This window comes from Filicampus tigris, chromosome 21 (assembly GCF_054856515.1).
Source record: "Filicampus tigris isolate MCC_2025a chromosome 21, RoL_Ftig_1.0, whole genome shotgun sequence".
Classification (NCBI taxonomy): Eukaryota; Metazoa; Chordata; class Actinopteri; order Syngnathiformes; family Syngnathidae; genus Filicampus; species Filicampus tigris.
The window spans coordinates 10,172,457-10,200,101 of record NC_141237.1 but is presented as its reverse complement, the minus strand read 5'-3'; the positions used below and the strand labels follow the sequence as shown (position 1 = coordinate 10,200,101).

Here is a 27,645-nt window from a genome sequence, read left to right as displayed (position 1 = left end):
AATCCTTACTTGGATCTGAAAAGTCGGTAAATAAAGAAACAAAGTCATATGGAAACAGTGGGCAAATGTTCTAAGAGAATATGCAATTTGATTTGTTGGCATCACTTGGGAGACTGTACCGGCAAGCAGCAGAGATGAAGCAGAAAAGCACTACAGCTCAGTGTTGTCCATTGAAGGCAGCTGAAAACAGACATGTCTGTTTAACCCATTTGCGTTCACCTACAACGCAGAAGCCGAGGGAGAAAAAACAATTTTCCAGGGGGAACCCTGAGTATATCATATCAGGCTTTTCTACCTTGGAGACAAGTGAGAAAATGGCACGTCTCGTATGCAATCAATCAAAATACTACCACAAATGTTGAGAAAATGCGGCTTTATTTATGTTACTCTTAAGTGACAAAATACAAGTTATTTTGGTGTGATGCAAAGTTGCAAACCATCAAATTGCACCAACTCAAACAAGAGTTGCTCATCGCTGCTCGCAGGTCACAGTCCATGCGTCAACAGCAACTTGAGTGAGAATTGTGCGACCTGATGTGCGTCCACATGCCTTTATTATGATAGAATGCAGTAGAAAAGGCTAATAAAGGTATCCTGATCTAGTCCAACTGTCCTCAATTTTGCAAGACTGGACTATTTCTGCATGACGCTTGCCAGCCATTTCAAATTCATGTAGTTATCAAATATATTGTAAGTGACTGTTTTAATAGCTTGTTACTGAGAGGTGCTCCATAAATAGCACCTCGAGAGCTGGAGCATTGACTCAGCCTTAATGCAGCTTACTGGTCTGTCAGTTTTATGAGCTCTGACATCCCACTTCACACTCCAAAGTGAGTTTCTGTCCAAATAAAGAATGACAAAGAGGGTAATCTTATGATCATAAAATAAATAAATTATGAGTCAATTTTGACACAATGTTTTTAGCTATGGGACAATGAGTGCTGTATCTTTTTTTTTTTTAGAGTAAACATGTATAAAAATTAACAGCTCTGCCTGACTGTCCCTCATGCAGCTCGCCATCACGCCGTGCTGATGACAGCGCTGAGCTTGGCCTGCTCCTCTCCGGGAAGCGAGTTCACGGCTGCTTGGAAGTCTGCCAGGTGCTGCTGAGCGAATTGCTTCAACAACGTGGCCAGAATTTTCTGCGTTTCTGAGCGCAAATGACAGAAGTGTCAAGATCAAAGTTTTCATGAGGGGAGAGTAGCGGCTTTAATACTTACCTTTATCTACTTCCTTGTTGCCAAGCACGTGACAGGACGAGTCAACTATGGGCTTCATTAGCTTCACAATCTGGAGGGCACAAAAGCTTCATTAGAACATTGGCAGACACATGAAATGGGCAATGGAATCCAAGATTATACTCTACTTATACATACATATATGGTGGTGCTTTTACTGTTCTATTTTGCTGGCAGTTTTCAGTGAGTGGTATTATTATTTAATGAGAATAGCAGTCTGGGAAGATGTACGCTACCAGAGCAGGATTGTGCGAGTAGAGCATGGCCAGGCAGCTGAACACAGTTTTGTTCTCCTCCATGTCCTCTTTGAGAGGAAGACGAGCAACCAGAACTGGGACAACCTGTCAGAAAAAAGACAGTGATTTTTTTTTTCCACCCCATGTAAAAAAAAAAAAACTGTGCTCGAGGCGCTAGGTCACCTGCTCCAACGGGACGGCGTCCATGTTGCTTAAAATCATCCTGCAGAGGGCTGCGCACAAGTTGTCAATCACTCTGGGGTCGGCCTCTTTGGCCAGCAAGTTTGAAAAGACGGACAGCATGGTGGGATAATCTCTGAGGTGGACTTTGCTAAAGAAGAAACTCCCAAGAGTAGGAATGTGCATTGAATTTTGGTGGCGATTGGTGACAGGTTTCATTCATTTAATGACGTTAAAGTTTTGTTAAACTCCATAGGCAGGCCGGCTGGCAGCTAGCACCCGTGGCTAACACCACTTCAGCAGTCGAGGTAGCAATTAGCGTTCAGCTCCGTTTATGCAGCCTTAGCCGGACGAATGGGAATTCTGTCCGGCCGATGTAGCTCCGCACCACGGGGCAAGTGGCTCGTTCGAGTGCTTCAATTTTGGAATTGTGGAAGGTTGCCTCGGCGAAATCACAAAGTTGGACTTAAGCTCACCCTTATAGATTGAAATTTAATATTAGAGTTTACGAAAAGTCTCTGGGAATGCACTTTGCTCATATCTTGAGGATTGGTCAAAGAAAGCCAATCTGATATGAGAGGTTGAAGTGGGCATACGTAGATGTGTTGACATATTTGGGGGCCAAATGATGGCCGTTCTTAAGAGATTATGAACAATGAATTTGAATGGACAAATTGTGTCCGGTTCCTCCCCCTTAAGACATAGGAAGACGGAGAGGGGTGTGGCTATATTGCTAATTAGAAAGGGGTATTTTGAGAGTGGTCAGTCATTTACCGATTTCTCCAAAACAAATTGATTACATTTAAAATGCAAGCTAATATAATTTTCCTAAAAAAATAGAGAGTTTTTGAGTCAAAAATGGGCCATCCCAATCGGATGATCCCTTTAACTCAATCCTGACCATATAACTCAAAAAGGATACGAGGCTACAAGGGGTCCAGCAGCCTGAGCGAGACATCCCAGTCCAAATACACTGTTGTTGCGGACCTCCGCGTCACTTTCTTTCACTCCAGCGACCAAGACTGGGAGGAGACGATTGGACAGTTGGCCTGCCAGTTCCCGACCTCCGGACGTGTTGATCAGAGCCTGCAGAATTTCGCCAATGGTACCCAGAGAAAAGGACTTTTCTGCCTCGGTGCATGATGATTTCTTTGGAGGGGAATAAGAATATATGGAATGTGAAAGACAACAGAAAATGTTCACTCAAAACACTGGCGCTTCTAGCATTTTTATATTGCTATATTTTAGGGCGCACCCAATTACTGGGTCATACGGAAACACAAACAGAAGCCTGTTTGAAAAAAACAAATCAAATCAAAACTCACAGTTTTGCTCAAAATAAGAGGCAGCAGGTCATTGATGAACGGAGCGCAGCTGGCCGCGGGCACAGAGGCAGCCAGGAGAGGGATCCCTTCACCTGCAAACTCTTGGAGCATGGCATCGTACTCTGCCTGAAACAAGACGCAAAACCGACAAAGACTCTCACACTGCAGGAGGTGCTTAAATATTGTGAGTTAATGCAACCAACATAAACTCCTCAGTATGATGCAATGCCCAGACATCTGGTTTGACACGCCTATAATGCGGTGCACTTCTACATCACAATAGTAAAAAATATGGAGCAACTCACCAAGCACTATTACGTTTGTGAAGACAGATAATGATACAGCTCACGAATTGGATTATGTATGTGTAACTATTGTTATGAATATGAACAGTCTATGATATCAGCAGTAGCTGGGTGCCAACCTCTTGGTCGTCATCATCAGGTTCATCGCTGTCCTGACATGCAGTCTGGAAGCAGAAAAAAAAAATGCTCAAATTGGTATTACAGTATAATAACTTTATCTCCAACAATGTGCAGCACACGATTATGTCCATCGACTTCGCATCCTTCTCACCTTCTTCTTCAAAACGTCACGTATGACAGTGCTGATCTCCTTAAGGCGAGTGGGGTGCTTGAAAACCTCCTCCTTGCAGGACTTTATGACACCGTTCATAGTTTCCAGGATGCCCATCACAACTTGGCGCTCCGGCTCGGTGCGCACAGTCTCCAGAAAGCTGGGAATCACCACATCCAGCATCTTCAATAAGGCTGCCGACGAGAGGAACGGGATGAGACTGTTTACTGGATCATTCTCTGTGCTCGCAAGTAGCACGTTGCATTACGGTATTTATTTTCTACGCGACTACCTTGGTGATTGAAGTCAGTGGGATTCTCGGTCCAAACCTTGTGCTGTGCCCGACAGAATTGACCCATGGCTCCGAACGCTGCCCGGCGAACATCCTCGTGGGGATACTGGACAAGGAGGATGCAAAAAAAAATAAATAAATAAAAAACAGAGTGGGAGGTGAGGCAGGCAGAGGAACTCACATCTCTCATCTCGAAAACCTGCTGGAAGCTGGACTCCAAGAAGGGCTGGAAGACTGCACTGTTTAGAAAAAAAAGAGCAGAATTTAAAAGAAAAACAGGAGACAATGGTCAAAGGAAAACGTTAATGACTTCCTGTCAATGCAAACAGCCAAATCAACCAATCAGAATGCAGCAAAGAATGAAGCATCTGTTAGGGAGGAATAAACATCTTTTTCATTTGGACAAATGATTTTCTTTTATTTATTTATACACATTAAAATCACCTAAATGGTAATTCATTCTTAATCCACTTTCTGGCCTGCACCAATATAATATAACATATCACTTTCTGGCCTGCACCAATATAATATAACATATCCTAAGTATTATATAGACTCAAATATATTACAACTTAGTGTACGTACAGGTACAGGTGCTTAGCCGAAAGCCGTTTACTGTATTGTAGTTTTAAGGGTACAGTGATATGAAAATGTAAGTGTTTGAAATGGTATTAAAGTGCTTTGGCATCTTTGTTTCTGGTATACTTTTTTTTTTTTTTTTAGGAAGGTCACTATTCATCCCTATTTGGTCCACTGTACTCATTTGCAGGATATAACCAGTATTTGCTAAGGTTAGCTCTAAACAAATAAAGTTCATTCTGTCCCTAATTTGTAATTGTTGGTTCTTTTATCTCAGACAGGTTATTCGGATTTCATTAACCTGACGGAGGAAGGCGAAAGACTGTCGCCGAAGCATGTCAGGTAAATGATCATCTAATAACTTGTCTGAGATAAAAAAAACAACCATTTCAATAAATAATGTTGAATACCCGGTGTTGTAGGCAATCTCTCCCAGTGCGTCGCAGGCGTCCTCCTTCTCATCAATGTAGGCGTTCTCCACACTGAACCTAACACCAAAGATGAAGAATAAGGGGAGCATTCTTGAATTATTAATTATGTACGCTGAAGAAATGATGTTTGTACGCTGCGGCGTCGTGGACATCCGTCTCGGGTTCCTCGTCCAGAAATTCCTCCGAATCCTTTGCCTCTTCCTTGTCGTCGTCTTCATCGTCATCCAGCAGGACAAATGTCTTGTCCTCCTCGAGATGTGCCTGAGAAGCGGAAACCATGCCCATTCCTTGCCTTACATCTGTAGTGCAGCACAGATGACCTTTGGATGCTTCATACCGTGATGCCTTCGTTGGACTTGAGGGCGAGTAGCATGACTGTTGTAATGGGAGTGAGGTGAGGAGTCAGGCAGTCCGGGCTGACTGTAGACACAGATGAGTACAGGCTGTACCTGATGGAGACAGGAAGTGCGTTACCTCCAAGGTTCCTTTATTGTGACGGATACAATGAGACATACACATATTAACATACGTGCAGCGTCTTAGATCAGGGTCATCTATGGAGTCGGTGAGTTTGAGACCCAGTTGAACGCATTCGGCGGCAAGAGGGCTGAAGACCTCTTTGCCGATGGTCCGAGCCAACACAGAGAGCGTGTCTACAACAAAGAGCTGCTAGCTAACGAGTTTTCTAAACATATGGGGGAAGGAGAGCTCGTTTTAGCATGAGTCCACTTACCTAAAGATTGGGTTTGGAGGGACCTCATTTCCTCTGTGGTGGCTGTCAGAAAGCCCTTCAGGCTTTCAATGACCGGGGGGAAGTAAGGAACCAGCAGCTCCTTGGCAGCATTGGCTGATGAGATGAGATGAGATGTGAGAGGTTAGCAACATGTTTCAGCCCACCTTGCATGCATACTATGACTCACCAATGGCGCCGATGGCAGACACAGTGAGCTCTTTGATTTTCAGGCTGTCGGTGCTGTTGAGGGCAGACAACATGGTGTCCATCAGGGTGGGAAGGTAGGGCTCGATATCTGCTCCTGTTTAACAAGAAACATAAGTAACTTTTTTTTTTTATTCGCCTCATTCATCCTAATCTATTAAAAAGTGAGTGTTTGTATTTGCTTTGTATTTTTGCTTTGTTTTACTCTGCTGCCTACTGCCAGGTCGGCTTTGCAAATCTCTCTTTATTTGCCTTAGTTGGTTAAATAAAATAATTTTATGACAACATATGGAAGGAGGAAAAGTGAGGAGATCCTCTTTGAATCTTAACAGATTCCAAGCAGCAGTCACTACTGTTCTAGAAACAGAGAGACTGTTTTTATGGGGAGGCTTGAACAGATTATCGTCATTTCCATTCATGTCAATGGTGAAAGACGATTAGTTTGAAAAGGGCAAGGTCCTCCTCAAACCGTTCCCACAACTAGATCCAAAATGCCTCTCTATGAAGCACGACAAAGAATCGAGAATATGTCTCACGTAAAGCAGTAGCATAGACTGATGGAAAGTGTGCAGTTTCTGATGAGTCCATAAAGTACACACCGCTATTCCATAGCTTACCCAAGTTCTCCATGAAATTCTCCAGCGCATAAAAGGCCTTAGTGACATGGCCAACCTTGGCCTGGTTTAAAGACGAAAGATAGCCGAGCAGCAAAGGCATCAATTCCTCACAATGTTTACTCACTTCGGGCTGTGAAATGGAGGGATACACACACTCGCTTATAAGGTTTCAACAGATACACAGTCGAGAGCGCTTTAGGTGACGTAAAGTAACAAATAAACCCGCGTGATATAAAAGGCCACCTGTAAATGTTCCGAGAACTGTCCCAGTGCAAAGAGAGCAGCGCTGCGCACCACCTGATTAGCATCCGAAAGACTCTGGCAGACCGTCTGCAGCACCGATGACAGCATCCTGCATTTGATGGAAACACAGGTCATGGGTCATCCCTGACAAAAAAAACCATTTCGTATTCAACAACTGCACATACTTGGTGCGTATGTGATCAGCACATCCTTCAGCCAGCACAGCAAGACACATGAGGCCCCCCTTCCTCTGATAGGGGTTGTCACTGGCCAGGCAGGTTAGAGTCAGCGGCATCTAAAGGTACAATTTTCAAAAAGCAAAAAAAAAAAAAGATCAAATGTGATGCTGGAGGGGCACGGATGTAAACAACATTGATCACCACACTACATTACAATGTACATTCATTCCTTGAAAATGAGCTCATTCTGATGAATTCAAGTGGATTAACTTACCAATTGTTGGAAAAGTTTCTCCGGGGGCATATGGAGCGCCATGGTGTCGATGACCTGTGTAATACCAAGTACAATTGCTCATAAGGCTTTTATTTGAATCAACGCCAACACTCTAAATTGCCTAAGAGAGACTTTTACAAACCTGAGCGGCACAATGTTTCGGATTGTCATTGTCTGTGCCATCTCCGTCGTCGTCTTCATCATCCTCCGGGTCGTGCTCGCCAGGCGGAGGCGCAGCAGTCAAAACAGGGAAGATGGCCTGCAGTATGGGGAGCAGCAGCTTCTGCTTCAGCACCGTCTACAGCATTAAAAAGAGAGGAGAAAAAAATAGGTTAAAAAAAAAAAAGTCGTCTTGTATTTTTAATTGCTGTTGCAGGACCATACCTTGCTCTTTAACTTGATGAGAAAGGCAATGCAAGAGAGGGCTTTGACACGCAGTGAGTCAGTCAGCGTGGTATCACCGCCCACCTAGCGGCAATAACACAAACGCGCGCTTGTGTCAGAACATTTTAAGCCGGAGTCGACAAATGCCTGCAATTAAAGAAGAGATGGAGCTCCGCACCTCCAAGAAGAAGCGAACCATGTCCGCAACGTGGGGCACAATAATGGACACCTCGCTCTCCATTAGCTCATTGAACACCTCCATTGCCTCACTAGCTTGGCTCTGAGTGAATAAAAAGTCATGTTAAATATCGTTGAGTTGCTTTAAAAAAATAATAATCATAAAAAATAACATGACTATGTTTACCTCATCTGCTTTAATAAGGTGTTTCAGTGCGACAATCAGACTCGGGATGATGGAGCGCATCTGGTTCTAAAAGGCGGAAAATTAGGATTTATCAAAAAAGATGGCGTCAAACTCAAAGCCCGGGCGCCAGATCTGGCACGCCACATTTTATGTGGCCCGTGAAAGCAGAGTATGTGCATCAATTTCATGTTTCTTGCTAAAATAGCTAAATTGCAAATTGTCTTCACTTTGAAAAAGTTATTGCAAGCATTTTTTGTTACCAATACCCCTTTTATGATAAATGAAATAGTAGTTGAAGAACCAGTTTTTACTAGTCTCAAATCAATTTTTTTGTGTTACGTATCATGAGGTAATCACACATTTGGATTCCGTGCGAGGCTATAGAAATCTGAAAAATCAACTGCAGGCAGGGAAGAAAACAAAATAGAAGCATTAACATTGGCCTCACCATATGTTGGGTGCCAGTGTAAACTGTCATGGCCGTAAGGCTGAGGATGCAGTAGTACAAGGCTGTCGGGTTGTTGTGGTCCTGTAACACGGTGCTAAAAAGCTGCAGAAGCTGGGAGTAGTGAGGCTGGAAAGGCTCCGGGTTGGACTCGATCACCTTGTTCAGAAGCAGCAGTCCAACCTGCAAGAGGAAAGCGGCTATTGGTCGTTTTAAGCGTTAGTTGTGACCTGCGGTGCTCAACCTGTCTATCATGTGGGTTGACACTCTTGGTGGCTTGATTGAGGAGCTGCAGCAGGGCAGGCCAGCTGTCGGGGGTTTCATGCTTGACCATCATGGCGCACAACTGGGAGAGCGAGTGTTGCACTTGGTGTCTGCCAACGTGAACGGGGAACAAGTCAAATTCAATCAATGTGATCAATGTGTCAAACTGCCCTGAGTGCCGATGTTGACCTAATGAACTTACCTCATCTATCCAGTCAGCTTTGTTTTATACACAGGGGGACCACACAAATCTAACGTAATTTTGTTTCTAACACAATGAGAAAAACTACATTTAAAGGTAAATACAAGTTTTATGTGACTTTAACATTTATTTTTGTAACTTTTTTTTTAAGACAGTAAGTTCTTCTAGGCAGCTAAAATTGAGGGGTAGTTGCCGGGCAGAGCTACACAAATAGTAGCACTCACATTCCCATCTATAGACAATTTAGATTCTTTCATGAACCAAACTTGCATGTTTTTGCACTGTGAGCCAGATGTGCTAACTACAAAACCCTGATAATGATGCATGAAATTGAGGCATTTTCAACAATTGTTTGGAACCCTGTTTTAGAAATACAACCACAATATTAAAATATGTTCAGGTGTGGCAATGTTATTCAAAATGAGTCTTAACTATATGAAAGGTAAACAAAAACTACAACAAATGACACGAAGAATGAAATGTTCACTGTTGTTTATATACTGTATGTTGTATTGTAGTGTATTGAAACACTTCCTTTAAATATATATATTTAAAAAAAGGGGGAGACATTTAACATATATGGTTTTGTTATGTGTAATAGGCAGCTTACTCCGCTTCCTGCATGAACGCCTGCAACACCACCGCCTTGAGACTGCATGAAAAGAGGTAAAAAATGACTTTTTTTTTTTTTTTTACCAACTCTGAAATTAAGAATGTTCAACAAAAGCATTGAATCTAACCTTTCTCTGTCAGGAGGACTTATTTTCCTCCATTGTTTCTTCACTCTCAGCCGGAGCATCACTGCAGCCGACTGACGGACCTAGGGGACACCGAAACAGTTAAAAACAAACAAACAAATAAAGAATATATGTATTTCTGCATATCAAAAATTCCACTATTAGAATGAGAACAGTATTATTGATGCAGGATGAAAAGAAACCTGCCTCTTAAGACAGTGACACACACTATGGGGATGGCAATGCCACGGGATATAAATGAATAGTTTGCAAGTGTGCAGTCACATACCTGAGGATTTTGTGAGCCTCTCATGACAGCACAAAGGGCAGGGATGATGGCTGGGTCTTTGAAAACCTGCTTCAACTGGATTGTGGCCTAAAGGGGAGCACATACAGCTCAAAACTTTACATTGTCTGCAACTCGTCCAAAAGTAACACAATTGTAACCATAGCAACCAAGCTTCCAATTAATAATAAATCACAGTTGACATCAAACTGTTATGTCACAACTGTTGCTCATTTTCGTTACGTCAATAAGGTGTATGTTTTACCTGCTGGATTACAGCATTGTCAGGCTGTGTCATTCGCAGGAGGATCTGCTCAAGTTCTTCTGTCATTGTCACTATTTGGTACAGGGGTCAGTGAAATTTACAGAGTAATAGTTAATAGTGTTTCTTCGCGTTGTCCTCTTGGTGTGGCTACCAGTGCGGGGTCCCCCCGCTAACAAGTGACGCTTCACAAAGGAAAGTTGACGTTTATGTCGCTTGCTAACACGTTGACTATGACTCCACTTGTTATTATACTAACATAAGTGTAATTGCGGTGATGTTGAAGTAAGGCTGACAGGTTAGAAGGCAAAGAAAGGAGAGATTTGTTTGCCTCAGCTGTCAGCACGCGAGACAGTCCCGGCCAACAGTCCCACGTGAGAGGCGTTAAAGGGACCGGCGTTTTCTTTCTGTTTTTACATCGCTGAAAACGAACAGCGCCTCTAACTGGAAAGGAGGACTACGTGCAACAACAATTGACAGTGATATTAATAAATACACCCAATATGTACAGTTTATGAACATGTATTGATAAGCATTTTATTTCTATTATACATTGAAACTTGTGTGGAATTAGATCAGGGATGGTCAACCTAAATAATGGAGGGAGACACCATTTTTTTATCAGCCAAAATGACAAAAACGCCATTTTAAACATGGACAAAATACGCGCATATGTTTGTTTTTTATTGAACCAATGTACAGTACATCACAGTAGCTTAATATATTTCATGCTCAATGCATGTATGTAAGACCCAGCTGTCAACAACAAAGTGTTTGAATAATTAAAAAAAAACAAAAACACAGTTTGTCCAGTGCAAAGTATTCTTGGGCATAAAATTAATATTACCATTCAAGGATGGATCAAAACTGCTGATTAGCAAACCAACATTAAGTGCAAGAACTTAGGGCTGCTCGATAATGAAAAAAAAATTTGTAATCGTGGAGTGCAATAATCGTAATTGTAATTGAATTCCGATTAATTGCACATAACTATAAATAACAACGCAAGATCAAATCCGTGTTGCTCAAGCTTTTATAGGTTAATCTTAAAAACAAAAACATTGAAAATATATATATATTTTTTAAATCAGCGTCAAAAATACATTCAGGGACACATAAAATCATCTGTGATTAAAATTTGCTGTTGACCAGTGTTATCAATGAGTGTGTAACACTACAAAGGAGAAACGATGTTCTATAAGGCATACATTTTCATTCTAAAATGTGCACTTAACATGAAAAACACTTCACAACCTCCAACTACAGTTTTAAACTCTAGATGCCACTCTGTGTTCTTCTGAGCACATTCCAATGCTAATGTGAACACATCTGTTCACTCACATATGCACACATTACACACCCACTCCCAGTCTAGTCAGATCAGAAATGCTAATGCAGGCCATCAGAGCTTCACTGTTATCACATCACGTCACTGCTAACTGAATCATTACCACGTCAATAGATGCATGGAGGGAAGAACACAAACAGCAACTTTGATGGAAACAACCCACCTAATCTGATTCGTCTTTTTGAAAAGGATTGCAAATGAGGGCTGCAGTAATTTGTGTCAACATGTGCAACCCAGCAGAGCAGACGTAGGGAAAGATTTTCCTTTCAGGGGCTATTTCAGTCCTCTCAGGATCCTACTAAATCAAACAAATGTGTATTATTACAAACATTTGTGGGTTAAATACTTTGGAACTTTCCATAACAGCTCTTTTGAAAGTTTCATTAGTTTAGAATTGAATGGAGGGCCTCATCAAATGCCTACAGGACTTTGGTTTTCCGCCCTTTACGAGTGGAGTGTTTGTGTTGCACATTAAAAATGGGCTTGACCTCCTTACATCTGACAATCAATCGCCCTAAGACCTATCAAATGATTCTTAAACTATCCATGTCAGAGCCACAATCTTAATGTATTGCATTCATCTAAGGCTAACTCAGAATTAACTAAGTCCATTTTACATACACACAGCAATCTTAAAAAAAAAAAAGTGCTTCTAGAGTTATTCTCCCTGCTTGGGCCTACAAACAGTGGAACCTGAGCTTGCATAACACACAACCACAGAATAAGACTAAACTCCCCACTCAATAAACTATACAACACAAAATCAGAAGGATATGCTGCATATCTGTATTTGAAAACATTGATGGTTTTGGAACTACAAGGCATCCATAAAGTGTTTAAATTAGAAGTGATGTACAGCATTTAAACAACACTACCCTAAATACACGTTTTGTTTCGTTTAGTCTTATTCAAATGCTGCATCCATGGTGTTGAGTGTTGTGTGTAGCGGGCCAATGAAAGAATTGCTCGTAGACAGGTAACGGCATCCGATTGGCTCAAATCTCAACACCCACCATCAACACCTGCCCAATGCCCCTCCTTAAAACAAACCCCGGCGAGGTGGCGCGGTTTACGAACATTATTTCACCAGTAGGCCTGGTTGCGGTCGAGTCGCTTTTTGGTCCGTTACTTTTTAAAGCTTTTTCTACACATTTTTAAATTAAAAATGGCAGACTGGAAAACACAGATAAGCTACAACTACAACGCGTCCTACCATGCCTACGCTTACGGCCTCATGTATCAATCCGGGCACGAACAGAACCACTGCCACGTTACCGGATGGGGCGAAGCGGGACCGCCCGATTTTAATAACTACACACCCGGGGTGACGCAAGTCTACTACGCCGCCACAGCCAGGGCTCGCGAAGAGTCTCCGCCTCACAGCCCGGAGCGGCATGTCGCCAACGGCCATTGCCATTACCAGGGCTCCGGTCTCGTCTACCTCGGCGAGAGTCAAGCTGGTCGCTTGCTTGGACCTGGAACGCCCCGAGCCGCCAACGATACACCCTTCGAACAAAGCAGGAGGGCCGAAAGCGACTCCACAAGTGACTCGGAGGCTCACGCCTCTCCTGGTACGGTTCGCCCCCCCCCACCTTTCTCCTAAACTAGCATTTGTTAACTTAAGTATTACAAGTTAACGCTTACAAGTTTTGGATAAAAGCATATTATAACACATTTGTTGTTGCCCGAGGTCGTTTTTATGAATAATTGGGTAGTGTTTGACTTAAAAATGTATATTTTAAGTTTTACACAATTATACTACCAGTCAATGGTGACAATTTTATAGTGACCATATTAATCACTGCAAGTGTTTACATTTATCAAATGTATCTGCAATTTTTCAAGAAAATGAAAATGTCCCATCCACTACTGAGCTATTTTTTAGAACAGGCCCGCAGTCTACTCATGTGGTCTTTAGTGCCAGTGTGCACCATGTTGGTGACCCCTGACCTACAGTGCAGGTACAGTCCTGTGTAGGGCTGTGCAATTTAATCGAAATTCAATTACACTCCACAATTACAAAATTGGCATAATCATAAAAAACGATCATCAAAATTAATTTATATGCAATGCACTATGTTTGTTTACACAAGGAAATCATCACATTTATACATTTGCACTGTTTTGAAAATGTTATAACAAATGTTATCAATTTTGTTTGGTCCGAAAAGAAACTTACTTACATTTACTTGTCTTTTTATTTTTTTAAACATTTTCTTGTTTTGTACCAAAAACTAAATGATTGTTTGAATAATCGTGATTTCAATTATTACCAAAATAATCATGATTTATATTTTTTCCATAATAGAGCAGCCCTAGTCATCTGACTACTTCATTTTCCTAGGCGTTGTTTTTAATCATTTCCAGGTGAAAACCATCCAAATGATGGGATTGTCACTGCATTGCACAAGATGGGAGACTTCATGCCATTAATCGACCCTACATTTGTACTATTTGTATTATATTTGTACATTTAAAGCTGGGTTTCTCAGGGTAACACTTTTGTCGGCATATATAGAGATAATAGACACTCTCTTTTATATTTCCTTTCAGATTCTTGGAGTTTTAGTAGCAGCAGAGAAAGTGGTCTTCCACAGGCAGATACCGCCACATGGGTGAAGAGAGGGCTCAGCGATGACGGAAACAGCAGGAGCCCTGACGCAGGAGACCAGGTTTCCAGCTCGCTTATGGAGGAGCTGCCCTCCTGCAACGATGTGGGCAACCACAACGCTAACACTTTCTCTGTACAAGCGCCCTTACTGGCCCTGAACAAACCAAGGACTAATGCTGAGACCCCTAAAGGAACGGTGCGCGTTTCCTTCTCCGAAAGCCAGATGAACACTCTTGTCCAGCGTTTCAGTGTGCAGAAATACCTCACTCCGGCCGAGATGAAGAACCTAGCTGAACTCACAGGGCTTACCTACAAACAGGTAAGCAGTTTGTGAGAATTTGCTTCGGGGCTGGAGGTGGGGCAGAGGCCATTTGAAACTATTATCTTGAGTAAGATTTTATTCGTTTTGCTTGTAGGTGAAGACATGGTTTCAAAATCGAAGGATGAAGCTGAGGAGACACCAGAAAGACAACAATTGGGTGTCAGAACGCTACACCAACACAAAGAGTCGCAGCCAAGCCATCCCGGTTAGCGGAACTGTCATTAACCACGTTCCGCCTGTAAGCAAATCCTGCCGACTTTTATATTTTGTCCATTATGTGATACAAATGTCTAGCCTGGATTTCCTGTTTGCTCGTAACAGAAAAACAGCAGCTTGGACATAGAGCGACACGTCCATTATGGAGGTCTAACCATAGTTCGGTTAAGGCCTTAAAGGCGAGACGTAACACTATCAAACCGAAAATGGAACTTGATTGTGATGAGCACTTATCTTTTTTCAGTATCAATCAGCGACCCAAAGACCGCCACTGAAGGAGCGCTACAATCACGCCATGATGGACACAGCCTTCAAGCCAACACCACAGAACCTGGCCTTCTATCTTGCTAGGATGGGCGGTACCGCTGGAGCTGCTCCTTATTCCGCATGGTCATCTGGCACACCTCAAGCTGCCATGCCCACCAGGCCACAGGCAATTGGCTGGTCTGTGCCTCCAGGCATCAACCAGTATGAATACAACCCGGGCGTATTCCACTCAAGCGGTAACACTGGGCCTGACACCAGCTTTGATGGCAAAGATGCAGAGTCTCTCACCAGCCAAAACTCTTCAAATACAGTCATTGTGCAGAACATGGGCCAGTAGGATGCTTCTGTTGTGTCATCATTCTTCTCTGCATGCATCCTGAGGTGTTTTTTTTCTTTTTTTTTTTTTTAAATGTCAAGTGGGTGTATATAGTTCATACAGCTGAGCAAAAATATTTTGCCTTGTTGACCACCGTTTTATTTTTATATCCAACTATTTAAAGTTTGATGGTGTGCTCTATGTCCTTGTCAACACCAGCATGCATTTGTTTTTTGGGGGGGAGAAATGTTTGAAGATCAAGAACTGTTTAAATCTGTCCACATTTTTCCAGATAAATACTTTCATATGGAAACCAACAATGTCTTTGTGTCTATATTAAGTTCTATAACACCTCAGTCTATTAAATACCATTCAGTGACTATGGTAAGCTAGCAGTTTACTACTAAAATGTTTTATTGAAAAGAGTATCTAAATCAGGACAAATAATGGTGCCCACAATGTCAATCTTCCTCTTACCAATATTATGCAACCAATTTCCTCAACAAGGCAACAAAATCTCATCCTCTGCAGGACAAATGAAAAACATCGCTTCCAAATAGTTTACAACAGGTTGACAAAGAATCGTATTGCAATTTACTTTGTAACGCTGTGCATTTCAAAACTACATTTTGTGGACAAGTGTTTATCTAAAAAAAAAAAAAAAAAAAAAAGCAGAAACTACTCCTTCCTGATGGGGCGGAGGGGCTCCGACAAGTCACATCATCCCTTTTATGATACTTAATTTTGTTTATACACCAGCCCCACATGCACCCTTTATCTGACAATCCATAATTTACGTTCACGCCTCAACTTGGACCGCAGGCTCCAGTCTGTTCTCCCATGTTGGGTGTGTGCATGAGCATGAAAAGAACGGGAGAGCAAAGACCGCCGTTGAGCGCGCTGAGATAAAAGCGTTTCAGAGCTTCGATGAGAGCCTAGTCCATCTTAAGACTGCGGTAGATGTAGCGAATAAAAGCCAGCGACGCCCAGAAGGACACGCTGCCCAGCATCAGTGAGAAGACCAGCGCCGTGAGCAGCGAGTAACCAAAGAACTCGGTACTCTGCACGAGGCCACTCATGGAGGACCTGTTCCTGTAGTAGAACACCGAGTAAATGAAGATGAAGACGCCGGTGGAGCCCGTGCTTAGCACGCTCCGCCACCACCAGCGGTAGTCTTCGCCTGAGAGCAGGAAGTAGGTGAGGGCCACCGAGATGCAGGCGCCCACTGAGAGGAGGATGGCGAAGACGCACAGAAGGATGCCGTAGAGGGTGTAGTCTTCCCTGCCCCACAGCGTGGCGAAGATGTAGTAAAGCTCCACTGAGATTGCACTATGAGAGGGGAAAGCACAAATTAGTATTTGGGCAAAAACAATGAACAGAGTGATACAAAGAAGTATTTGGGCCACACTGATTTGGTTTAGTTATAATTTACTTGAGCGTTAGGCTTAATTTTCCCGTCCTGGGTTACTTGGAATTCAGACATACGGCCAATCACGGCTCACCTGTTTTCTGAAGCTGAGCCATGATTGGTTGTTACCCGAGCCCTGACTGTGATGTCATTTTCAGTCGACAGCAAGTAACAAAATGGCCGCCCACTGAGATGGGTAAAAACAGTTGGATTTTGCTGCTTAATTTGTATTCTACAAACACAATATTAATCAGAATATCAAGTTTGGAATAATGGGGCTGCATGGAACATATTATTGTAAAGAATTGTTTTTGGGTTGAGATTACTTTTTAAAATTTAAGATTACTTTTTAGAATTTAAGTTACTTCAGAATATGAGTTTAAAAATCACTTGATATCAGGGGCGGAGCCAGAATGTGGCTAGTGGGCGGGCCTGGAAAAATCAGGGTGGGCCTGAATATTTCTCTCACTGAGCACAATCCTTCTGTCCCGACACATCGTATATTCAAATAAAATGGCAAACTGAATCATCTGAAGTTCAGATCTTCCTGAGACAACCATAATTATGTCATTCTTAATATTCAATAAAATAAAAAACAAACACAAATTCAAAAATAATGTAATAATAATTTACTATAAATGTAAAAGTTATATTTTTTCCTTGAATCTCACTGGGTGGGCAGTCTTTCAATCTGGGTGGGCCTATGCACACCCATGGCTCTGCCCCTGCTTGATATTGCTGTATTTTTAGGAATGCATTTATTCATGTTCAAGCATTGTTATATTTTAGTAAGATCAAAATAGTTTCCTGTATAGTATAGGCTCATTTGTTTTTGTTTTTATGTCAAAAAAAAAAAATGTCGTATTTGCAAAATCTCAAATAAATACTGTGAAAAATTAAGATCCCTGTTCTAGGTCACCCATTTTTGTGGAGGAGTAGCTACTATTGACTATCAGCTGATTGCCACCTTGACAGTAAACAGGGTAGTAAACCTGTCATAGGAAAGTAGTAGTTGTTATTTCTAGAGGTTGTGAAGTAGCAACCTATAATGTTGGGAGATGAATTTATGGATCAATTATTTGGGGATCCTTGTTTGGTTGTACTGTTAACATTAGCAATACTCTTAAACATTCTCACCTGAATGGCAAGAAGCCGCCGATGGCCATGTGCACAGCAGCATGCTTGTACCAGGGCTGCGTGGGGATTTGCCGGGCAATATTGCGAGTGCGGCAGGGGGCCTGGAAGCCACCTGCTCGGTTCTTGCCCACGATGCCGCCGATGACAGTGAGCGGGAAGCCCACCAGCACCCAGGCGCCCAGCAGGAGCAGCACGGTGGTGGCCGGCAAGGCCTGCGTAGAGCCGCTCCACCAGTGGACGGAGTTGACGACGCTCCACGTCAGGAACAGAGGAGCTATGGGAATAATGGATACATTGCTGACAACAATAATCTCTCTTACAATGATTTGAGGTCATTGTTTCAATTAATTTCATTGTGTGTGTCTTGGCTGCCCAAGTTCTAGTGGTGTGTATCAGATTTCCATGTGTTGCCATGTCAATGCCATTAGTGCTGGTTCATGGCACAGGCAAACTATTGAGCGGTTTTTAACCAATCCGATTTCAGATTCAGCACTCTTGACCTGCCATGGCACGGAACGACGTCTTGCATTTTTCCTGCGATGTGCAGCCAATCATATTGTATGATGAAGTAGTATCGGAGCATTTTTACGAGTTCAGACACACAGCACTGGCACTATTCTGCTACGAGTATCTGAGCATCACAAGTACAATCTCTTAACTGTGTGTGCTCCGATCCTTTTTTTGTTGAGACCGTTTTCTTTTATTATCTTAAATGAAATGATATTACATTTGTTGTTAGTTTATTACTAACTTCTACTAAAATCAAAACAATATATACGATTACTGGTTAGTTTTTGGCACACCATGAATGGACTCACCGGAAAAGAGTGTCGAAGTCAAGATGATGTTCCACACCCAACGCTTGCCGTTGATTTGTGTGTAAAAGCTGCATGAGATGTACCCGGACACACAGCTTGTGAGCGCGTACAAAACGATGGCGGCAGAGTTAATGGCACCGTGGTGGTGCACGTTGAACATTCCCAGGAGCGCCATGACAATGATTCCTATAACACGGTGACATACAGTATAACAGTGAGAGCAAGAGCAAAACTGATACTAGTGTGTCGTTGAGAAGAAATAAGCACCTGTGGCAAGGGTAAGGAACTGGGCCCCCACGCCTAGCACGGCACACAGCAGGCTTTTGTAAGGGGGAAACCGAAAGACGTCGGTGTGTATGATCTTCCAGCCGTTGTCTCCTTGGTCCAGGTCATCACAACCCGCCTCCTCCTCCACATTATACCTGATGAGATGAGGCAAAGAATTGACCCACAAGCAGGGTTAGCGGGTAACTCAAATGCTTGTTAAATGCAGTTATGAATGAAAAGCTCAAATATGAAAGTGGTAAAATGGGTTGTGTTTCTGCAGGATGCACAGACAGAATCTGATGGAGGAGCGACACACAGACAAATAGACATTACATTGCATTTTTATGAACTTTTGTTAACCGTTGAGGTCATATTTTAGTGCGGTCAAGCAATTAGATTTTTTTTTAACTAATCAATCGCAAAAAATTACATAATTGATCGCGATTAATCGCGTTTTTCAACTACAATTTTTTTATGAAGCTTGGAACCAATGTTTAATTGAGTAAAATCTTGCAATGAATGTGGAAAAAACATACAAATACATTTCGACTGTTGTAATAGCGATCTTTGCTCTTTGAATACGACTCTTTTCCCGTAAAATGCAACAGTTGAACCATCACCAAAGATTTACAGCTAATATGGTATTTGGATTCGGCTTTGCAAAGTGAGCCGTCGAGCAAACTTTTAAAGCAAAACTACGTCAATGTCTGTCCCTCCTCTAAGTTTGGCTGCACAGTGAGCAGTGAGGTCAGCTGCTACAGGAAGCAAATAAAACTGAGTTAATTTTTTTCTAGTGTGTTATAAAATCTAAATTGATCTCCGTAGTTAATGCTTTAACTTTGACAGCCCTAATATTTATGCAAAGCGTGTTATTTAAATGCAGCAATCGACATTGCACACTCTCAAACAACCTTTCTCTTATTTACTAATAAATAATAATAAATCAAGAGTGTCTTTTAGTGGCAACTAACCTGGCAAAGTCATTCTTAAGGACTCGCATGAGAATGATGATGACGAAGCCCAGCAGCAGCACCACCAGCACCAGCGAGTTGATGATGGACAGCCAGTGGATCTCCAGTGTTTTGGGGAAGAACGAATAGTCCCTGAGGCGCTCCGCTCGCCGCGCGTGAGGCAGGTGGGACTCAAACCAGCGCACGGTGTACGTGTGCGTAACCGTCAGACTTCCTCCGCCTACCTCCACGCCACCCACGGCTGCTCCGGCACCGTCCTCTAATGGGACGGGTTTGACGTCCTTCACGGAGACATTGGCGAAGATCACAGAGTCGCCGTTGTACTCAATGTTGAAGTCCAGGTGAGTCCACAGGCCCACCTGTTGGCGGTGAGCAAAGAGAGCCAGAGAGTCAAAGAAAGGATGTAGCAACAGCAACTTGCACGAATATAAAATATATCTTTTTATCTTTGCCCAAGTCCCTCTTAACAAGCCAAATCGGTTCCTTTGTAGCCCTCAAGTGCGCAGTGAGAGGTGCAAAAGTTTACTTTGTGGCTGTGAGGCAGGAAGCCGCTCTCCTCTATGTATCCCACAAAACCCCAGATTGGAATGTCATCCAGGACAAATTCAAAGTAGTATAGCTCCTCGATGGCCTCGCGAAGCTGGTCCACCTAAAACGGAGAGAGTTTAAAAACCTCATGTGGTGAGTCCCTTTATGTAAATGTAAAAATATCATCTGGGATGTTAATTCGAGTAAGAACTATTTCTGCACAAGGAAACACTGACTACCTGTTCTCCAGAAACTAATGCATGGAATACAGGTCCATTATTGAAATCACAGTATATTGAAATTACAGTGCTGCCTTATTGGATTCCTTTGTGCCGCAATGCAACACAGTCAGACATAATAATAACAACAGCTATCAACAAAATGAGTTTCACCAAGGAGGATGCCAAATAGGATGACACATACACGCTGTCTCTGCAAATGTCTACCAATCAGTCACTCAAAATCTATAGTTTGATCACTGAGATACAGAATTTAGATTTAGAAAAAAAAAATATCCAGTTTGTCCTGGAGCATGTTATGTATTCAAATCCTAAGTCTCTTCAACCATTTAATACCTGTTTCTCTGAAAGCTTGAGCTTGCAAAGAGTTTTCTTCTCAACATTTTCTCGAAAGTTGATTTGATACAATGATTCGGCCATTCTGTCACCATCCAGCACTTCTCCCAGACTCAGAGACTTGTGATGCACCTGCAGAACAGTGATTAATAGAACACTTAAGAGATGTCACAAAACTTGAGCTGGCTATAACTCGCCTTAGAAATGAGAACAAATAACTGTGTTGTGACTAGTTTTATCAAATATATACCAAACACTGTCTTGTATTTTAAAAAAGTTTAAGCACATCTGCTTCACAGTTCTGAGGTTTAGGGTTCGAATCTCGGCTCCCGACCTCCTGAATACATCCATCTATTTCTTTGTTACCGCAACTCATGGAAATTTTGTGAGTGACAACCGACTGACCTTTTCTGGCCTGCAAACAGGCAAAGTGTAGAAGTGATACGTCTCCTGTGGGTTATGATAAGGACCCACTTTGTTGACATACAAGGTCACTTTATCCCCCTGCTTGTAGCCCAGTGCCCCGGCTAACACAAAGCACAGGACCAAGGTGCAAGGTAGGATCATTGTCTTCTGGCGGCCGCCTGGCAGGTGTCCTCTCCCACAGAGCATAACTGCTCATGCAGACACAAACAAGTTTTCCATCAATTTTTTTAGACCTCTTATTAGGAATGCAGTAACATCTGTGTCAATACTGTTCATCTGTACTCCATTTTGAGGAAAATGCTCCAATACTATGGCACTGATACCAGTTTACAAGCCTGATGTAACTTCAAGGCAGGTGAAGTGGGAGCCATGTTCACTTAAACATGAATGGTAACACTTTGTTAGCCAACTGCAAATTGTGCTTTGTAACGAAACGCAGTGACTTCACAAAAAGGTTAGTGGTTCGTTCACATTTTTGTAATGAACTGAGTGCTACACTTCATTTGACAACATATCACATTCTTTTATGATCTCTACACCCAAGAGCCCTAAATTACCCCATAACATTATATCTGGAGCCCAGAAAGCAAAGCTGATATATTTGCATTTGCTCAAGACTACTTTTAATATGCTGCATTTAAAAAAGGGTAGGGGCAGAGCTAAATTGTACTGATGTGAGGTTATATGACATAATTTACTGTCACTTCTGTGAGGTTCAGTTTGTCTTTATAAATGAGGAGTGTGCTTTGTTCCATGTGTAAACTTCTAAAGTTCCCTGAGACAAATTCTTACGTGATCTGGCGATCTATGAATACAGGTGAACTGATTTCCTTTAATTGAATTGGAAATCTAAATAAGGCTCTCTCACAGAACATGACACCAACACGTCAAAAAGGAGATGAGCTCATAGCAATTTCCTCATTTAGTTCACATTTGATCGCCCCAGTGTGACTGGTGTGCGATGTTGAGCCAACAAACCTGCTTGTCCGTCGGAATCCTCGAACTTAGGCCACCGCGTCGTCAACGGAGCTCAAGTGTAGACTTAAAAACGAAACATTCGGAGGAATTCTCGCCGAATTGTGCTCGAGCGTTAAACACGCGAACGAGCCATTTACGTCAGAATATTTAAGCACAAGCACCGACGTGCACAAAGCAAAAAGGTGAAAGACGTTTAACTCCACGTCACCTATAAAAAAACAAAAATAATGAAAGCTCACTTCAGTTTTCCGGAGTGGGCGGAGAAACAAAACACGCCTACGTTGTACTGTACTCGCTTATGACCGATATCAGTTCTCCCCCGCGGACAATTCAAAACAATTGTAACGATAGTATTGTAGTTATAAGATACCAAACGCGTACGTTTAAAAATGAGTGTGAGATATCAACCTGGTGGCAACAACCGTACATTGTTTGCCGGATTTCCTGGATGCGCAACTGGCCAATCAAACACACTCTTGCTGTAACAAGTCATATAAATGCACATGAACGTGTCGATAGGAAACTCTTTGCCGTTTTTACCAGAGGTGCGCTCGATAGATAGATTAGTAATGCCTGCTAGTTCATTTCCCGCGAAATCGACGCACATCCTGCACCGGACGCGTCGAGACACTTGTAGGAAGACTGTCCTCGGTAAACAATTTAAATCCAAATTGACGTAATTTGAATCGATTGTTGTTGCTTTTACATCTCAATTTTGCTGAATAAAAGTGCGTTCCCTTACTAAATCGGGCAATTGAAGGGAACTTTGCAGCTCTGCAAATGTCCGTGCTCAGGGTTACTTTTTGTGTATGCTTCTTTCTGACACTGAGGCTGGGAATATCCTCAATTGGCATGCACATGACGCAGCAAGCATCTCATATTGTTTAGCCTGCAAACCTGCATGTCTTGCGTTTTGCAAAAGTCACTGTTACTATAGCCTCTAAAACAGACGCTTAGAAATTACAGTACAGCAAATCAGAACGGTAATCATCATAATTGTTTTCAATGTGTTTTCAGAGCTTCGGCCTCTTGATTTGTGCTCCCCAAGACCACAATGGGTATACATGGACTCGCTAAACTTATTGCTGACCAGGCGCCAAGTGCCATAAGAGAGCAGGACATCAAGAACTACTTTGGTAAGGGATGTAATATCTTACTACATGATTATGACGTGGCATGCATGAGAGCCATTATACATTAAGTGGTTATGATGGATAAACAAGGCCATGCACTGGCAATGAGCTACAAAAAGAAAAATGTGTGAGCATATTTTTTTTCTCCCAGGTCGGAAAATTGCTATAGATGCCTCCATGTGCATCTACCAGTTCCTGATTGCTGTGCGACAGGATGGCAACGTCCTGCAGAATGAGGATGGAGAAACAACTAGGTACTGTGCAACCCTTAAGATAAAATAAAGGCATAGTGTTAGACATGGTGCCCATTTAGAAGTTGCAAAAGTAGTTATCAATCAACATGCTAGAATGTTTTTACCGAAGATTTGTGCTTTCAAGCATGTGTAGGTTGGGTACATGCTTCTACTTATTTTCACATTTATCTAGAAAAAAAAAAACAATTTCTATTCTATCTGTTATATCAGCTGCACGGCTTTTAATTTGCCTGTCATTTCCAGCCACCTCATGGGAATGTTCTACAGGACCATCCGCATGCTGGAACATGGCATTAAACCCGTTTACGTGTTTGATGGCAAGCCCCCAGAGCTCAAATCCGGAGAGGTTTGTGTGCACCTATGCTGTTGTTGTTCAATATCTCCCTGCTTTCTTGTGTTAGGTCCAGGTAGCCAGTCTGTTTCCTAAAATATATGGATCTCAGTCTAACTTTACTTTCTGTTTCATCACAGCTGGAAAAGAGAGTGGAGAGAAGAGCAGAAGCTGAGAAATTGCTCGCACAAGCCCAGGAACTCGGTACAGAATTCCATTGACAGTAAAATCTCTATTTTCAGTTGTTTTTTTTTTTAAACAAAATAGATGTGACCCGCTCTGGCTAAAGTGTCATAGCAAGGTATAGTTTATTGACAAAATTAAAGCGGATGGTTAAAATTGTTTATTTTGAAGTTTCTCCATAAATCTCTGTAAATCCTCAAATTTTATTTCTTAGCAGCCTACAAGTTAATATTGTGGCCAAAGTGTATGAAAATAATTGAATTAGTAGACAATGTGCATCATTAGAATATATGAACATCTTAATTTGTATTTTTTGACCCATGAGGATGTTTGAGCCTGAGGCGATCAGTTATATTTCTTTAACATTTGTAAAAATTGTTGTGACTTAAAATGTTTTTTTTATTCAATTTAGGGGAACAAGAAAACATTGACAAACTGTCAAAACGTTTGGTCAAAGTCACCAGGCAGCATAATGATGAGTGCAAGAAGCTGCTGGCTCTGATGGGAGTGCCGTACATTGAGGTTAGTATGAGAATTGTACTTTCACGAATTCCTATCAAGGAATTCATCCAAGTGGGCCCCAATTGGAAACAGCTAACATGCTAACGTGAGCAGAGTGTGTGTCATCAAGGTTTGATGGTGATTTGCCATGAAAAAGGGGGCTGGTTCGTTGCGGTCTGTTTGCAGCTTAAATAGTGTTTGTATTTGGTGTGCTTGCAGGCGCCGTGCGAGGCTGAGGCCAGCTGTGCCGCTCTGGTCAAAGCAGGGAAGGTCTTTGCCACAGCAACGGAGGATATGGACGGCCTGACTTTCGGAACAAATGTCCTGCTAAGACACCTCACAGCCAGCGAAGCAAAGTAATGTTACTCAGTTGCCGTTTTGGGATGTTTTCAATTTCATCTATGTAAGTTTTAAACAAAGGTTGTATTAATAGCACTGAATCCCATTCATTAGCATCAGTCTTGGAATTTTAATTTGACTGTGTATTAGTGGCCTGGAATGTTTTAACACAACCATCAGTACTGATATTGCTATTATGTGTTTAGTGTTTAGACAGTTGTATACTGTAGGCTTGTGTTTGTATGTTTGCTAGTGTTGGTTTGTATGTACAGCTGCATGTTGGTCTTGTTTTTAGCCAATTTGTCTCACAGTTTCAAGGTTTGACTTAAAAACTTAGTCATTACCAAAATCTACCAAACACTCTGATGGTGTATTTTTAACGCCATGGGCTGTATTGTCCTCCTTCATAGAAAATGCTGTACATATCCCATTATTTTTGTTTATAGGAAGCTTCCAGTCCAAGAGTTCCACTTCAGTCGCATTCTTCAGGACATAAACCTGACAAATGAACAGGTAAAAATAGCCGTTGGCACACTGATGTGAGTTGTCAGTAGGTTTGGGGGGGGGGGGGGTATTTCTCCTAGGTCCTCTTCCAGTGTATTTTTTAAAAAACACAAGCAACATATTATTCTATGTTACAAATAATATCAGATTTATACATAAATGTTTTGGTCTGAAAGGTGATGCTTAGCCCAAAATAAAGGCAAATTAGAGTTAGAAAACTTTCTTAGCGTTCACTACGACGTCACAAAGTTCTGCCAAAAAAGTGTGGCATAAACCTAAGTCATAAATCCGATTACAACAGGAATGTCAACAAATCTGTGATGTTATCATTTCAGTTTTTCATGTATCATTTCAACAATGATATGTGGACAACTCCTTAATGCGTTTCCCACCAGTTCATAGACCTGTGTATTCTGTTGGGATGCGACTACTGTGGCACCATCAAGGGGATCGGTCCCAAGCGTGCCATCGACCTGATCAAGCAGCACGGCAGCATCGAGGAGATCCTACAAAACATTGACCCAAATGTAAGGTTGAACAAGAAACGTGCTTGCTTGTTTGGTGCTTTATTCTTTATTTCTTACATGTAGAAGCACCCGGCCCCAGAAGACTGGCTGTACAAGGAGGCCAGGGACCTTTTTCTGAAGCCTGACGTGGTGGATTGCACCGCAGTGGAGCTGAAGTGGAACGAGCCGGACGAGGACGGGCTGCTACGTTTCATGTGTGAAGAAAAACAGTTCAGGTAAAACGCAAGTATACAGACGTCCACTTTGTATAGCACCCTCGCGGGTGAGCTGGAGCTTATCTCAGCTGATTTTTCATTGCTGACCTTTATAAATGAATTGTGTGTCGATGAAGTGAGGACAGGATTCGCAACGGGTGTAAGAAAATTGTAAAGAGTCGCCAGGGGAGCACACAGGGACGACTGGACTCCTTCTTCTCAGTAACGGGGTCGCTGTCGTCTAAACGCAAGGTACTGCCGATTAATGCAGAACAGTGTAGTCTCTATTTGTACTCTCTGACAATAGTTATAGCTGTGTTGTCCGTCTTTTCTGACCAACTTTTATCTCCCTCATAGGAGCCCGAAGTAAAAGGATCTGCTAAAAAGAAGCTGAAGACTGGAGCCACACCGGGAAAATTCAAAAAAGGCAAATGAAAGCATGCAAAAACGAATAATTTCAATAATAAAAGCGGCGTTAGAGGAAAATAACTTAGCAAGCAGTTGGCTTTTTCCCCCTGTGTTTAATGACTGTTTGGCAAAGTTTATGGAATAAATGCTTGGTGAAAGAAGTGACATTCTTTTTCTTCCAAGTGATCTTTGGTATAAATGTTAATAGAAGATCGCATTTAATTTTTTAACATTTCAACATGGTGCCTGTTAATTCGTTTATGATGATAATTTCAATAACTTTTTTGTAATTTATAGCTATGAGAGAAAAAAATCCACCTGTTGCTGAGCCTAACCCTTAATTCATAAACATGACTATATTACATATTATATTGCTGTTTTTTTAATTATGAAAACCTGCTGTGCTCAAGAAAAAAACAAGGACAGATACAGAATCAGCGCCAAAAATTCGAGACACGTTCACTTGCATCAATTTGTTGACCAGTGCATATTTAAATAAATTGTCATATAATAATAATGCATCCGATTTTATATAAATAAAAAAAGTGCACACCTATATTAGGGGCCCAGAATGCCAATAAACATAATCAACTAATTCCTTACCTTCTGGTCAGTAAAACTCACATATCACATCATAATCTCTCATAAATTTGATGTAAGAATAAAAGGTGTATTTGTTTTTTTTTTTTTTAATTATTGTTCATGTCTTATTGTATTTTTTTCTCTTGCAGCCATTTGTTTTTCTATATAAATGGTTTACTAAATCAGCTGAGTAAATATCAGTGAAAATGGCAATTTTAATGTAATGTTAAGGAAAAATGCAAATTTGTATATAGCAGCAGTATTGATAAAGAAGTAAAGAATACATTTTTATTAGTTCCCATCGCTAATGGTGATACAGGTGAAATTAGTCAATTTTACAAATCCTTATGGACCAAGCTGCATTATGAGTACAGTATTTGTATTAATTTTGGTCACAAACCAATCCATCCAGTGGCAGTGGTGCCACTGAGCAAGACACAATTACCCTCA

The 27,645-nt window shown here is 41.8% G+C and overlaps 4 protein-coding genes across 5 annotated transcripts; 2 read left to right on the top strand and 2 right to left on the bottom strand.

Annotated features, from left to right (window-relative positions):
- Nucleotides 1-356: 356 nt before the first annotated feature.
- ipo4 (importin 4) lies at nt 357-10,431 on the bottom strand. Its single transcript, XM_086021487.1, has 30 exons — nt 10,055-10,431; nt 9,793-9,879; nt 9,507-9,586; nt 9,377-9,418; nt 8,545-8,674; nt 8,304-8,483; nt 7,856-7,921; nt 7,670-7,771; nt 7,492-7,575; nt 7,250-7,405; nt 7,108-7,161; nt 6,840-6,949; nt 6,655-6,763; nt 6,412-6,541; nt 5,778-5,891; nt 5,591-5,704; nt 5,387-5,510; nt 5,195-5,306; nt 4,991-5,118; nt 4,837-4,914; nt 4,029-4,086; nt 3,848-3,953; nt 3,556-3,749; nt 3,404-3,448; nt 2,980-3,105; nt 2,577-2,803; nt 1,658-1,790; nt 1,475-1,579; nt 1,221-1,290; nt 357-1,150 (listed from the first exon to the last, which is right to left on the bottom strand). The coding sequence occupies exons 1-30, from the start codon at nt 10,118-10,120 to the stop codon at nt 1,020-1,022; spliced, it is 3,261 nt and encodes a 1,086-aa protein (XP_085877613.1). The 5' UTR covers nt 10,121-10,431; the 3' UTR covers nt 357-1,019.
- Nucleotides 10,432-12,449: 2,018 nt separating this feature from the next.
- nanog (nanog homeobox) lies at nt 12,450-15,409 on the top strand. Its single transcript, XM_086021253.1, has 4 exons — nt 12,450-12,970; nt 13,953-14,329; nt 14,427-14,570; nt 14,793-15,409. Exons 1-4 carry the CDS (start codon nt 12,565-12,567, stop codon nt 15,150-15,152), a joined length of 1,287 nt encoding a protein of 428 aa, XP_085877379.1. The 5' UTR covers nt 12,450-12,564; the 3' UTR covers nt 15,153-15,409.
- Nucleotides 15,410-15,527: 118 nt separating this feature from the next.
- On the bottom strand, nt 15,528-22,691 carry tm9sf1 (transmembrane 9 superfamily member 1). Its single transcript, XM_086021251.1, has 9 exons — nt 22,240-22,691; nt 21,241-21,449; nt 20,836-20,967; nt 20,259-20,381; nt 19,733-20,091; nt 18,762-18,916; nt 18,495-18,680; nt 17,677-17,950; nt 15,528-16,460 (listed from the first exon to the last, which is right to left on the bottom strand). The coding sequence occupies exons 2-9, from the start codon at nt 21,445-21,447 to the stop codon at nt 16,067-16,069; spliced, it is 1,830 nt and encodes a 609-aa protein (XP_085877377.1). The 5' UTR covers nt 21,448-21,449; nt 22,240-22,691; the 3' UTR covers nt 15,528-16,066.
- A 109-nt stretch (nt 22,692-22,800) lies between these two features.
- Nucleotides 22,801-26,778, top strand: fen1 (flap structure-specific endonuclease 1). Of its 2 annotated transcripts, none has more exons than XM_086021254.1 (12): nt 22,801-22,890; nt 23,257-23,375; nt 23,524-23,626; nt 23,870-23,972; nt 24,098-24,161; nt 24,553-24,662; nt 24,861-24,997; nt 25,427-25,493; nt 25,880-26,011; nt 26,075-26,226; nt 26,343-26,457; nt 26,563-26,778. In XM_086021254.1, the coding sequence occupies exons 2-12, from the start codon at nt 23,294-23,296 to the stop codon at nt 26,638-26,640; spliced, it is 1,143 nt and encodes a 380-aa protein (XP_085877380.1). In that variant the 5' UTR covers nt 22,801-22,890; nt 23,257-23,293; the 3' UTR covers nt 26,641-26,778. The 2 variants fall into 2 exon arrangements, with proteins under 2 accessions (XP_085877380.1, XP_085877381.1); XM_086021255.1 differs by lacking the exon at nt 22,801-22,890 and adding an exon at nt 22,944-22,967.
- The last annotated feature ends 867 nt before the right edge of the window (nt 26,779-27,645 follow it).